The 14882-nt window shown below is 34.2% G+C and overlaps 2 protein-coding genes across 3 annotated transcripts in view; one reads left to right on the top strand and one right to left on the bottom strand.

Annotated features, from left to right (window-relative positions):
• The window catches only part of LOC125664671 (HAUS augmin-like complex subunit 2), a 10989-nt gene extending 7521 nt beyond the window's left edge, over positions 1-3468 (top strand). Inside the window, exons 5-6 of the mRNA XM_048897529.2 lie at positions 387-495; positions 2859-3468. Of these exons, the coding sequence (XP_048753486.2) occupies positions 387-495; positions 2859-2975 (226 nt within the window). The 3' untranslated portion in view covers positions 2976-3468. The remainder of the gene's footprint in view (positions 1-386; positions 496-2858) is intronic.
• A 3-nt stretch (positions 3469-3471) lies between these two features.
• Positions 3472-14882, bottom strand: part of LOC125669739 (protein flightless-1 homolog) — a 33002-nt gene continuing 21591 nt past the window's right edge. For both annotated transcript variants that reach the window (XM_056162111.1, XM_056162110.1), the window contains 15 exons: positions 14668-14794; positions 14373-14457; positions 13449-13536; positions 11410-11523; positions 11216-11324; positions 9920-10003; positions 9662-9758; positions 8237-8417; positions 7752-7968; positions 7285-7322; positions 6942-7065; positions 6694-6783; positions 5072-5164; positions 4848-4961; positions 3472-3937 (listed from right to left, as the gene is read on the bottom strand). In XM_056162111.1, the coding sequence (XP_056018086.1) occupies positions 3803-3937; positions 4848-4961; positions 5072-5164; positions 6694-6783; positions 6942-7065; positions 7285-7322; positions 7752-7968; positions 8237-8417; positions 9662-9758; positions 9920-10003; positions 11216-11324; positions 11410-11523; positions 13449-13536; positions 14373-14457; positions 14668-14794 (1696 nt within the window). In that variant the 3' untranslated portion in view covers positions 3472-3802. The remainder of the gene's footprint in view (positions 3938-4847; positions 4962-5071; positions 5165-6693; positions 6784-6941; positions 7066-7284; positions 7323-7751; positions 7969-8236; positions 8418-9661; positions 9759-9919; positions 10004-11215; positions 11325-11409; positions 11524-13448; positions 13537-14372; positions 14458-14667; positions 14795-14882) is intronic.

The following is a 14882-nucleotide window of genomic DNA, read 5'->3' as shown; positions in this document are numbered from 1 at the left end:
AGTACTGTAAAACTTGATTATATCAAACCTCCAGGGACAGCGAAAAAAGTTCATTATAATGAAACTTCCTTATATCCGGTAAAAGTTTTGGTATTTTCCTCTCTTAGGGTAATAAAAATGATTTCGCAATCAATGTAAAGTCATTATAAACATTTTCATTATACTGTAAGTGTGTTTTACTGTGTCGATGCTTTTCATCATGCAAGTTAGACAATACAGTGTGCGAGTACAAAAATATAGTAATTTTAGTTTCATTGGTAAAATATTGTTTAAAATAAATCCCCCAAAAATATATAATTTGTACATGTACATGCATTGAAGGTCTACACCAATTTATAATAGTTTTTGTTGGTCTTTTTTGTCAACTTCTTATTTTCAAATTTAAGATATGCAGCAGAGATTTTCCCTCAGATAGCTCCAATACTAGCAGATCTCAATACCCACTTAGAGAATATAACATGGATGAAGTCATTGTCCTTCAATGATGGACAAATGGTAAGAACAGTATACTCTGAAATTTCTAACTTTTCAATAGCTTTTGGAAATCACTGTTGGCATAAATTTTTGATTAACAGTTTTCCAGATCTCTCATACAATCATGCTTATAAATAACACCAAGTATACATTTATATATTTCCTTTGCAAGATGTGTAATATTGTTTCAATTTTTGCCATACATGTAGTTTTAGTGTTATAAAGGTGGTATGCTACACCAGAGAAAATTGATATGGATGAAAAGTGGAGGATATGTACTACTATATTTTGAAATTGAAAACATTCAAATTTACTTTATTCAGTCAAAAAATACAGTTTTAGTTGAAAGCAATCTTGAGAAAAATTTAAAACCCCTGTCTGACTCAAACACTCGATCTACAGTTCAGCAGTCAACGTGCTAACCTACTGAGCTACCCAGCTAGCCGAGAATTTTCTGAATAGACAAATATTGCCGATATTTATATTTTCATCCATGTTTTAAAGGTCATATGAAACGATTTTTACTTTATAAACATAAAGATAGGTATGAATGAAAGTCAAATAGCGTTTAATAAAAAAAATATTGTCTTTGGATTGATAAGAAATAAAGCTGTAAAGTTGTACATGGAATGAATTTGTGACCCGCTTATCGTTCTTGATTCTGTGTGTTTGTGACGTCACAACGACCCATCGATGTAAACAACGCAATGAAAATAGTGTAGGCCTACCGTTTTGCTCAACGAAATATCTCACTACGTTTAATGGATATGGATTATTTTCTGTTTTCTAACGAACTGCCCGATTTTGTGGTTCAACCATATCAGTTTAAACCAGTCAGGAATGATGCACGGGAAGTGAATAATGTTCTTCAACAGAGGATGGAGGATATTGAAGAAGCCAACACTGCACAGGCACCTGAAGTATGGTCACTACTACCCTCCCCCTTTTCTGACTTTTTTCGGGGATAATTTCTCCTCCAAAATGTATGGATCCCTAATTTTTTTAATTTTTAATAAGCATGTTCAGTTATGGTATATGGAATATAAGTTATATTTTCTGAATGATATTTCATGATTTTCTTTTTGAATTTCAGAACGAAAGGTTTATCTACAATTTTTATTCAACTAGATCTTATAATTGATAATAAGAAAATAAAAGTTACATATTTTTGGGATACTAGTGTAGCTATATTACACGTAGGCCCCTATAGGCCTAATAAACATGAGATTATACGAATATCGTTGCATGACTGATAGAGTTTGTAATGTAGATCAAATATGAAAATAGAATATAATTTTGAGTAGATTTATTCAAAGTTCGTTCATTGATGGAATGTGTTTTTGTGATTACAATGATAACCAACCTTTGTGTAATTTAGTAATACATACTTCCAGTGTCTTCGCTTTAACTATACAAGCGGTTGACTTTAATTTATATTTTGATTTGTCTCAGTCTTTGGAAAATAAAAAAATGATTGGCACAGCGTCTGATTTTAAATTGATCTATTTGTGTCCACATTGTTTGGCTACCAATGGATGTGCTGAAGTAGTTTTCATGGCAACAAATCCATCGCGTCGGAGATTTTGTACCCATATTTTTTTCTTCTAAATCTGGTATCCCTTGGGAAAAAGTGCATATGCACCATCTTCTATGACCTAACACATGTACTACAATTAAATGCAGCAAACTTTGGCATTTTTCAAATCTATGCAGTTTTAAAATACTTTGTTATGCCATGTCTATAGTTGTTTACATCACAGTGGGTCTTTTTGACGTCATCAGCAAGGGAGATAAGCCGCAATCATCAAAGATAATTTTCGTGATAGAGTATATTTGATCAGCTGTTATAACGTTATAATGCATTGAATGAAAAAAATAATAATGAATTAATAAACCTTGATTAATGAATTTCCACACATAACTCAATTTCTTCCGGATATCGTTTCATATGACCTTTAAAAGGAAGTCAGCCATTATGACGATGTAGAGTACCCCCTTAAGGAGGTATGCTACACCAGAGAAATTTGATGTAGATGAAAAGTGGAGGATATGTACAACAATATTTTGAAGTTGAAAATTTTCAAATTTACTTTATTTTGTCAAAAAATAGTTTTAGAAGGTAATCTGAAAAAAAATTAAAATCCCTGCTGGACTCGAACCTGCAACCTTCAGTTCAGCAGTCGGTATTCTAACTTACTGAGCTACTCGGCTAGGTATTTAAATGGAAAAGGAATTGTCAAATATTGCTGATATCGATTTTTTCATCCATGTTTTTAAAGGAAGTCAGCCATTATGACGATGTAGAGTACTACCTTAACAGACATCCTATTCATCATGTATTTTATCACTCATGATGCATTTCAACATGAATTTTTTAATTTCAGGAAAATTTGTTGAGTGAACTACACAATAGCCTAGCCGGTCTACAGACAACTTTCCAGTTATTATGTCAAATGAGGACCTGCATGACCCAATTTCACAACCTTGACCTAAAATCTTGACAACTGTTTTGACATTCTATTGTTCATATTCAGTTAAATATCATGTTTTTATAACATACTACATGTGCATGCATGTAGAATCACGAGTTTTTCAAGTATTAAAATGTAATTATGCAGAAATCACATCATGCTTTCATTGTTTACATGTCATTTATTCCTTTATTTATATTTATGTAATCATACATGTATATTAAGTACAGGCTTTTATTTCAAGTTTAAATGTCACTTGCATATCGCAGTGCATTCATTGAAACATTAAAAAGATAAAACAGCACTGGTTTTATCACAGACAAAACATTGATGAATGTAAATATTTGGTCATTAAACCATGATTATTATACATGTACGTTAATAGGCACACAGACTGCAGCTTTAGAGTAAGAACTTGGGCTTACTTACTGTAAATTCTCCCAACTTTAAAAAAAGTGAAAGTATTGATATTAATTATTGTTGTATAGTGAAATGAAGAGAGGTAATAAATGATAAAAATTTGTGATTTTCTTCTTTGTTAGGATTTATTGTATTATAAATTTATTGGTAACATACAGTATTCAAGAAATGAAAGTTACACAATCATCATGAAAGACTTGTTCACTGGATAATTTATGTCTAGTGTGCATTCAGTGAAGGCAATACACACATTTTACAGCAGATGATAAAATTCTCCTTTTGTGCGGGAGACAGGCAATATAATATGTAGACATAGAACACGCGCACAATCACACCACTTTTTTGCAACATGTGCCACAAACACTCCTAAGGAAAAACGTATTGCACTAGGTTATTTGGTCTAGCATGGTAAAACAAAAGTAGTTCCAGCACGTTATTTATTCTTTGACCTCTTTGTACTTTCCCCAGCCATGGAAACATTTGGTGAATTTCTTGTGCTCTTTATACTTCATGGCGAGCAATAGTTTGCGGGGTCGATCTGGTTGCTTGTTGCGTAAATGTTGGATATACACCTGGAAGACCATATAAAAGTACTGGATTAAATTACTGTGCTTTGGTATCATTACTTGTGATTAAAATCCATTTCTTAAGCAATATCAAGACAAGATCATAGAACATGTGTACATCCTTAGGCTGTTGTACAATCAAACCATGCAAAATATGTATTTTTTGAACAATTTTGCAGCAATTGCTTTCACAATTATTGAAATTTGGGGCTTCACCAGAAAAAGACATATTCTTTCAGTTTTAGTAGACCTCTTAGATACTGATAACCCAACTCTCATAATAATAAAAAAGAAATAGTTGATGAATTACAATGACAATTATCGATAAAGATTCTTGAAATAGTTCATGAATTACAATTAAAGATTCTGATATACAGTTGGTAAAATAAGATGAATTAATGCTTTAAAATAATTAATATCGCGATCAGAAAGTTATCATTTGAATGTAACTATAAAAGTTGTAAAAAAGAAATCATAATTACATGTACACCAATATTTACACCAAATTTTCCTTAAAATGAATATTTTAATATAAGTCGCATAAGTCTGTAATGACAAAACTGATAAATCTGAAAATTGGAAGGGCTCTTCCCAAGGAAATAAGTTATCATGAGCCATAGAAGTGCTGGTGGATAAACTGATTACTATAGGGCATCTGCCATATGGTGGGACCCTAATTATGCATACTTGTATGAAAAACATGATTACTGACAACACAGAAAATTACCACTACTCATATATAAGTGTTTTATTTATACACATATATATATATGTAAATATTTATTAAATAAAAGGTAGATATCAGAAGACGAATAAGATGGTATCAGTTTCATCTGCAATGTCTGAACCTAATGTTTGGAGACTGTACTGTTAAAAATTTTTTTTTTTTTGAATTCAGTAGTACATGTGTAAATACCTGTACGCTTTTGAATGCTAATTTGATTTCCACATCACTTGTTTTTCTGCCCACCCACAGAAAGACTTGTTCTCCATTGTCAAGAATCATCACATCATCATCTGCAAGGTCATCCTGGAATACAAAGGGTTGTTTTTAACCAACACTCGACTAAAGACTTGTAAATCGAGAAGTGGTGTAGGGATCTAAGCAATCAGATTCAGAAAATGAGCTGGAAATTTTACCTGACAAAAATCTGCACACTTTTCAGAAACGGCAAAATATCCCTTTTCATTAGAACATCTGAACAACCTAGCAAATTTCATGTAGTTGGCATCCTGCAAATGGAAACAGTTTTTGATAAGATTTATTTTGTATACCGGTACAAAAATTATTCTGCATAAATATACTGATCAAAAAAAAAGATACACACAGTACAATTTCATATCAATTCTAAGACATGAGAAATACTTAATAATTGATTTATTGATAACACAAAGCTGGGTTAATAAAGTATCACAACCACTATAATTACAGTCATTAACAGTTCAAGGTCACCCAAGTTCAATATCTAATGTGCCCCCCATAAGTACCAATGACTGCCAGACAACGCCTTCCTATGGACACAATTAAGTCTCTAAAAATTCTCTAGGGAAGTTGTTCCACTCTAACTGCAGAGCTTGGGCCAGTTGTTGCAAAGTCTGAGGTTGTCTTTGGCAGATGTGCCTATCCAGTTCGTTCTATGCATGTTTGATAGGGTTCAAATCTTGTGATTTGGATGGCTAAGGAAGGATGGATATTGTGTTTTTGCAGAACATCATGTGTTAAATGAGCAGTAAGTGGTTTGGCGTCATGTTGGAATACTGCTCTGGGATGCTGCATTATTGGAACCTTGTATGGCTGTATATGACTTCATCAATATACCATTGAGCTGTCAAAGAACCATGTACATGTATGTGAACCAATGCTATCCTGTCTTTATAGGACATTGCCCACATCATAACACTTCTGGATGCAATTTTGCACAAAATATTAACTGTGGCGCCTACTGGTATACTATCAGAGTCTTTCATTAGGCCTTTGCAGTAAGCCAAACTGTCTGCCAGCATTGCCGTCGCCATACTCCAAGAGTCTGATACCACTAAAGTCGGTTCAGACAATGTTATGGAATCGGAACAATGCCACAAACAATTCTGCACACTCTAATCCCAGCATCCCGTAGTTGATTGTGAGCAGTCTGACCTGATATTCTGCAAATACCATTCATGGCAGATGCTGTTCCATTGTGAATCGTTGACGAAGATGATGCATTCGGATGAATCGATCCTGTGCTGCTGATGTCACGCGTTGTCTACCTGCTCTATGATGATTGTTTGTTGAACCATGCTGTTGTTATCTGCTCCAAAGGCGAGATTGGTGCTTTTTGTAACATTGAAATCTCTTACAACTGCAAATTGTGACACACCTGCTTCCTGTCATCCTGTTGTGTTGTTTTGTTGAGCATCATTCTGATGCGGAATTTCTCAAAAAGTGGTTAACATTTGATAGACTACTGGTACCTGAATCACGTGCATTAGGAACTTGCAACAATCGAGTTACAGAAACCGATTTTAGAATTTTCTATAGAATATTCCGTAAGCAATAGCATTAGATGTAACAAGGAGTAATCAGGCTAGTCATTCTAGACCAAAAAATGTCTGAAAAATTATTTGAAAAAACTACTACATATACTATGCATTTCTGTTTTTTGATCAGTATAGCAATAAGCAATGAATATATAATGTAGACGAAACCTGAAGAGATGTCTTCTTTGTACATATAACTCATGTAAATATACTGTAACATATTCAAGGAAGTCTCATTTTACCTTGTCATATGGCTTTTTACCACCAATGCCAACCCAGAAAAAGTTCTCTGGCTCCTCCCCCTCACTGATCATTTGTATCGTATACTCGTCCTACAGACAAATTCAAAAAATACTTTGGTTACTCTGTTTCTACACAACACAAATAAGAGATGGTTCAAACACTTCATTTAGTCTCATGGATGTGAAATAGTTCATTTATAAATAGCTATGTAGAATAATATGTTGCTGTGGATCAGTTGACAATTTACCTGATACATTTTATAGGCAATTTTCTCTGCCACCACAGCATCTTCATGTTCAGCCAAACCTCCAATCCAAACATACACAACTCCTTTGAGATCTTGGCTATCAAAGGGCACCATCAGGATGTAGCTGGAGAAAATCATTCAAAGATAAAAAATCATCATGCATGTAAATGTTTATAAAGCTCACCTCCATAAATGACATTTGTAATGTTCATTTTCTAATTCTAGATCATGATGTGCTGAACAATTTGGATACTCAATATTTACATATATATTTTACTTATAGTTGGGATATTCGAATGTAAAAATCTGTTTCAAAATTCTATTCATTATAAAGCACTCATACCAAAATCTAGGATTCAGGAATGATGAACAAGGTTGAATCTAAAAAGAAGAAAAAAATATCTTGAATGTAAATGAACAGAGTATCTGAAAGAAAAAATCCTTCAAACAATCCTCATCATAATAAAAATAAACCCTCTTCAACCTATAAAAATACAAATATACAGTCAAATGAGGGTTAATTAAGTTACTTTATCTTTGGAAATTTTAAAAGAATTAATGCATGACGACAAGTGCTAGTCTCTTTAATATAAGTAGCCATATTCTGAGAATTCCAATGGAACAAATTGATAAATACAGCATGTACACTGTATATTTAACATAATATTTTTACATGTACATAGTTTAATATTGATATTGTATAGTGACTAATGCATTTCCAAATGGCAAATTATGCGAACAAGCACATATACTCAAAGTTCAGTATTGCAGGTGAAGGTTTTATAAAACTGTTACAGCTTGTGTCCCTACCTGAACACAGCGTGTGGCAATAGGACTGCCATTGGCACGTAAGTGGAAGAACTCGGTGGAAGGTTTCTCCACAGGAGCATTGGGGAGTTTTCTCTTGCCACTGCGGATGACAAACATTCTCTTGAAATGCGAGAGGAATTTGAGGTTTTCCTGCTGTTGGTGGGTTCTCACTACCTCCAGTTTGTCCCCAAAGAGAGATTCAAATTTCTTCTGTAAACTGTAGGAAAAACAGAGAAGTATATAAAATAATAAATTGTGTTGAATGTGAGGCTGTCTAAATATTCTTTGACTCAAGCTACATAGTACCATTCATTTTGATTTTGAAAGCGTCAAAAGTTATCTCCCTTTTGTGCAAAGCCAACTATGAACATGAGACATTAGTCTGCCTTAATACTCAATAAATGAAATGTACGGTTGATCACAAGAAAGCAGTTGTTAAGTGTATTCTATGCCTGCTTTGCACCAGTTTACAAACAGCAATGCACCTGAAGGTGAAGGTAAGCCAGCCCATGTTGGAGGCCATTCGTCCCTGCCAGAAATACACCACACACTTGAAGTCATCCTCAGGCAGCTCATCTTCCTCCTCCTCCTCAGCATCCTCAGGTAACTCGACAGGGACCCAATACCGACACAGGAACACATAACAATCCTCATTATGGAATATTCCTGTAAGGAGACGAAATATCATATTTCTGTTAAGAGTGGTACCAGTGTTAAAGAGTATGATTTCCCTCTTATCTTTTCATAAATCATTAAATTGAAATAAATACAATCATGTACATGTGAATACAAATGCCAATTCAGGATGAATGCAAACTATGTTGTTTAGTTACTTTTGTTACCTTGCTGTTCTTTCAATAATTAAGTTTTTCATGTTTGAAAATCTCTTTCCAAACACTCCTATGCAGAACATAGACCTCTATTGTGGGCCTATGGTCATGGATTTAACAAACTTTAATCAAAAAAAATTTTACAACCTGTTGTGACTCTGTCTTGGCCCCAAGGTCATGGTTTGAACAAATTTGAATCTTCACTATATCTATCAAAGCTTTTATGCAAGTTTTGTTCTTGAAATGAGCAATATATTTTTTTCTTCATCTTATTCATCTCCCTTAGGAAGGAGGCATGCCCCTTCATTTGAACAAGCCTAAGTTACCCCCCCCCCCCCCCCCTCACAATGTTCAAAATGTGTAAAGTTAAATGACAATTACAGATAATGTACAAATTTAATTTTAAAAAACTTGCTTGAGCTTCAAGCTCAGAGAAGTTAAAAAAGAGGCAAACACTTGAGGTTTTCAGGAGGGGGAAACTAGTTCCAGGGAAAATTCTACTCTATAACTGTAAACTAGAGCAGAATTTCTACATCAGAACAAGATGTGCTTGTGAAACACTGATGTCCCCATATGGCAGCAAAGTAACTCTGGTACGTAAAGGAAGGTCTTGTCACAAGGAATACACATGTGAAATATGAAAGCCCTAACACTAACTGTTCAAAAGTTATGACCAAGGTTAAAGTTTTTGTGAACAAACAGATAACAGACAAACAGACCAAAAACTACATGTACATGTATAAGACCCCAAATCTACAATTACATAAAAACTTACTCTGGAGAGAGATTTCTAGGGCAAAATTCTACTCTAGAGCCTGCATTTTTGGGGAAAATCCTACTCTTGAGTTAGTTTTCAAGAGGGTGGGTATTTAAGGGAGATATGGAACTCTATAAGACTGGTACATTTATTGCCTTGCATGTAATGCCCAAACAAGCACTGTTAAAAACAAAGACATGTATTACCAAACTGTCCTAATAAGTATTCCACACCTTCTGAAATAACTAAGAAATAAGTTCCTAGCTGTTGTTGAGTTCAGTATTTCCCATGGCTTTTTAAGGTCTGCCCTGTGTATACTGTACCTAATTCTTCACTGGGAAGTCTGACAAACTTCTTTCCTTCCAGAACAAACGCCTCCATAGAATCCAGATCTTCATTCCATTCTTGCATTATCGACTCCTGTGAAACATGAGATTACTGTGTAATATGCCACATCTATGCATTATCGACTCCTGTGAAACATGAGATTACTGTGTAATATGCCACATCTATGCATTATCGACTCCTGTGAAACATGAGCTTAGTGTGTAATACATGTATGTAAAACTTTTCCCACTTACTGCTTCTTCCATTGACATGATAGGTTGTCTGGGCATGAAGAGTGCAGAAAGGTCAGTCTTCATCTTGTCTCTTTCCATGATAACCTACATGCATATTTTGAAAATATAGTGGTAATTTAATGCGACCTGGACGCATGTGTCAGTATTTCATAGAATAAATTCATAACTTAATAAGTTATGTTTGAAAAGGAGTTGTGGAGGGAAAATTTTTGTTTTGAAAAAATTTCCCACTGCCAATACAAATATATTCTTCTTGCACATGACACAATGCACTGAGCACCAGGTTTTTGTTTGTTGTTTTTTAAACCCCATTTGCCCCTCAAGGTGAAAAAGAAAATTCCAAAAACTTAATGCATATCTCTTCCAAAAGATGATTTGGCTACTGCATAAAATGTATCAAAGAGGAGTTCTGGGAACCACGTTTTTCTATAGAAAAACATCATTTTCAACCTTCAACTGGCCGACAGGGTGAAAATGAAAATTCTTCTGAAACCTTATTGCACATCTACAGGACACTACTAATTACCTTCCAAAATGATTTGGCTGTAAAATGTAAGAGGAGTTTTGGGAACCAGGGTTTTTTGGTTAAAAAAAAAACCCACATTGTTTTCTGACCCCCAATTGGCCTCCAGGGTGAAAATGAAAATTCCAAAAACTTATTGTAAATCCAGAGGACACCATCAATCATCTCCCAAAAGATGATTTGACTATTGCATAAAATGCATGAGGGGTTCTGGGAACCAGGATTTTTTAAAAAGAAAAAACATTGTTTTTTAACCCTGGCCCCCAGGGTAAAATTGAAAGTTCCATAACCTAATTGCAGATCTACAGGACAACATCTATCATATTCCAAAAGATTAATATTGGTTACTGCTTCAAATAGAAGAGGAGTTTAAGGAAGAAGAAAGCATGACAGACAGATGAACCACGGTAACAATAATATATATACCCAAACTTTCTTTAGAAAGTAAGGGTATAAATACAGCAACTTCCAGCCTCTACTTCAAATCCAATGTTTACATCATAAGAAACGAACATAAAGAGAAATAATTACATGTACGTAAAGTTTACCACTATGAGGAATGTGCAAGTCCTTTACACCAAACCAGTCACTATTATACCTGTGTTATCAATATCAGCTCCATTGAAAATGTCCAAATTGATTTCACAATGGTGATTTAATGGATAAAAGAGAGTTTACACCATCACAAAAGAATGAAAAATAATTTCATAAGCATTCATGATGGAGATTCCTATGAATATACTATGACTACGTTCAGATGTTTGTACGCGTACCTTCATATCAGCTCCTCTTCTGATCACAGATTCTGCTGTTCTGGTGAAGTCCACTGCAATCACATCATCCCATCCCACGAACTTGGTCTTGAAAATTTGAGGCTCTGTCCTGTGAACATATCAGGATTTTGAATAATTTCCTTAATTTCTAAGTGATTGCTTGTTATAATGCACAGAATGCAATGCACACTTACCCCTCTAAACATCTAGTTACTGAACAGAATCCGGGTCGGTCTATCATGGCACATAACTCTTGACACAATTTCAAGGCAGCTGCTCTGATAAGCCTGGTGGACTTTTTGCCAATCCTGATATACATGTATCAATTTATAAACAAAAAATAAAACTTCTGAACTGGTGATAGCGAGCTCTTAAGATTAGGACAGAGAAACTTAAAGATATAATTTGTTTTTGTTAAAAAAAATGTCTCCCCAGCTCCAATTAAAAGTGCTCCAAAACACCCCCCTCAGAGAAAAGATTCAACATCAATGTGACCAATGTCATTGTTGTATAGGATACAAACATAATGACTGTTATGCTGGAGTACCAGTAGGAAGGTGAACATAACCCTTGTACATGAAAAAAAAGCTGTAAAACACTCCTCTTTGATCCACTGTAAATTGTAGGAAAATATTAGATCCCTGGGTCAGAACAGTGTGAACATCATTAAATGATTATGAAGTATTGTACAAAATTTCAAGGCTATCTGAAAAGCAATATAGAAGGAGAAATCGCTTAGATCTACTATAACTTTAAGGATAACAATTGGATCTTCCTGTCCCAACAATATGCATATCTTCAAATAGTAATGAAGCATTGTACAAAGTTTCAATTATATCGGATAAGCCATATCGTAGAAGTGTTCACAAGCTATTTTACATCCTCCACCCCTCTTAGACACACTAAAACTTTTGGGAAAATAATTGGATATTCACGTCCTGACAATATGCACATCTACAAATGGCAATGAAGCACTGTACAAAGTTTCAAGTCTATCCGACAAGCCATACAGGAGGAGGAGTGATTACAAGATTTTGTGACAGATGGACAAAAAGTTCAAAAACAATATGTCTCCCCTGGAAGAGGGAGACATTATTCAAGTCTACACATGCATCCAATGAATTTTCGAAGTCAACTAAAAACTTCCATAATCTTCTTGTCTGTCCTTTTTGATCTTGCAGCCACATCTTGTTGACCTGAGATTATAAATCTCAATTACAAGTATATCCTAGTCTTGTGATTCCTTGCACCATGTAATATGCCATATTGATTGGAAATGAATAGGCCTAATGTATAATGAAATGTAATATAAAAACATACATTCATGTAACTGAGGCAAGACAATAGATGTGACATCACAGTCTATGTTTTGACGTTACAATACAAATGATGAAGTGGTAGATCTATTTGAGGAGACTGTTTTGCGCAACAGAAAATAAAAACCTCTGCTTTTTTTCCACAATTTAAAATAACAACAGCTTACAGTAAGTCTCCAGTCTCAACTTCCTGGTATACCCAGTGATGTGAAACACGATGACACCCCCCTCCCTTCATTGTTTTAGAGTTAGTTTAGCATGCACACACAAAGTGAAAAGTAATCATGCTACTTTACTTACTATAATAGAAATGTAACTAAAGCCTAAAGAAAATGGGGGTGGGGCAAATGTACCAAATTTGAATCAACATATATTTAATGTCAGCAAATGCTGAAAGATATAATCTTGGTATTAAAGATTAGGATGCCGTTGGTCTAATTCACTCTTTAAAAAATGTGTCAATGCTGTAGGGTGATTACTACCACATTGCTATTGACTAGAGACTTTTAGAGATTTTTTTTCATCATATTGTGTAATCTTCATTATATTAGTAGTGATTACAGAGTTTTCTTCCATTTTTTTCTTAATTCTATTGACAGGGGCTATGTCAGGCACTCATATAGAGGGTTCAACCTCTCCCCCTGAGGTTGGTAGAAAATATATAATATATTTGCCTATTTTGTTTGCACTTCCAGTTGTAAAACACTAAGTGTTAGTCATGTATATATATATACATTTTTGTAGGTTGAACTCCCTGGGAAAAAATGCATGGGGTGGAACCCACTCCCTTGGGAAAAATCTCTGGATGTTGCTTTGCTCGCCCTAATGGTAATGCCATCAGCATATAATTTCATAAATCCACTCTTTTAACATTTTGCGTCATTAAATATGATATATTTCGTATATGAATTCCTTACCAAACAAATAAATCCGACTTGCAATCCAATATGTACACATTTTTGGAATCCAATAACTTCTGTTTTAACACATTCTGTGGTATTTCAACTTTAAAACAAAAAATAAAACATATCTCACATTCTGATATTAAATACATGTACATGTATATAAAAGTAAAATGATAATTTGTCCAATACAAATATCAAACCACTTTGAGTTATAGTCTGTATTTTACCCAAAAATATTTGGTTAAAGGAAGATTTTGACCACCTGCATCTAAATAGAAAGCTGTTTATCATTGATTTTATTTCAGAATACAGATTATCTGAATCCCACAATAACTTAGCTAGCACATGCTACCATTTGTTCCAGTATCTCACATCTTTTGATAATGAAGAAAAATTGTTTACTGCCAACTGGAAATACATGTACATGTATGTATAGGGGAGATAATAATTTAATATAATTCAACTTTAGAGTTTACAGGTAAATAAAATATAAACATAAAGTTTAAAAATAGTAAAATTTTATTGTATATTTACATTTACTAGTAAATAATTGTAATTAATAATATCTAAATATGTCATGCATGATTTTCTGATGTTGACATTTATGTAGAAATTTAAATATCAGCACAAGTCATACCTATGGCACTACATTGATCACACACCTGACACTGTCAACATCTGCCTCTGACATCAAACAATTTTCTTTAGACTCAATGACAGCTTATTGATAAATATATTTTCAGATCAATTTTTTTCTTTACAATATTTTTTCTGTTCAGAAATTATAAGTAAATCTAGGCAGAGGTACATGTACTTCAGTTACTCAAATGGAGCAGGCTAGCGGTGTATTCTTGTGTGCAAGTACACGTGACACCCAATTTGCTGTTCATTCATGTCTTATCATTTATAGTGAAATGAGTAGCAAACTTAAGCCACCTTGAGGAAGCTCCAGGTATCCCATCCCCAGTCCAACTTTGTACATGTGTGGCTCAGCTGGCTCAAAATCATTTGGGACACACTCCTGAGAAAAACAAAGAAGGTCAAAGGAAGTGTTACGTGCATTTCAATCTCTGTCAACAATAATTAGCACAGTGATACAATCTGCATGAAGTTCTAATCAATACAAATGTAAAATAGGTCTATGTTTGAGAAGCTTTCCTGTGAGTGAAATTCACACAATTTTGCACTTGAGTAGATACAGTAAATCTACACGGCACAAGCATGAACTTACCCCGATGAATGCTGTAGGTGTTTCTCCTAGAGATTTCCAAAACTCACTAGACTCCCCACCTTGTGTTTCCATAGAAATCTCGGCTTTATTCTTACGCTCATTTTTGTTTATTTTTTCTGCAATCAGTCTGTACAAAACAAATACATGTAAATCAAATACATGTACCTGTACATTTGTAGTGTAACTAGAGATGTACATTTTGTATGTTGAGAAAA

This window comes from Ostrea edulis, chromosome 4, assembly GCF_947568905.1.
Source record: "Ostrea edulis chromosome 4, xbOstEdul1.1, whole genome shotgun sequence".
NCBI classification, from domain to species: Eukaryota; Metazoa; Mollusca; class Bivalvia; order Ostreida; family Ostreidae; genus Ostrea; species Ostrea edulis.
The sequence above is the reverse complement of the archived record's forward strand: the minus strand, read 5'-3'. Positions and strand labels throughout refer to the sequence as shown.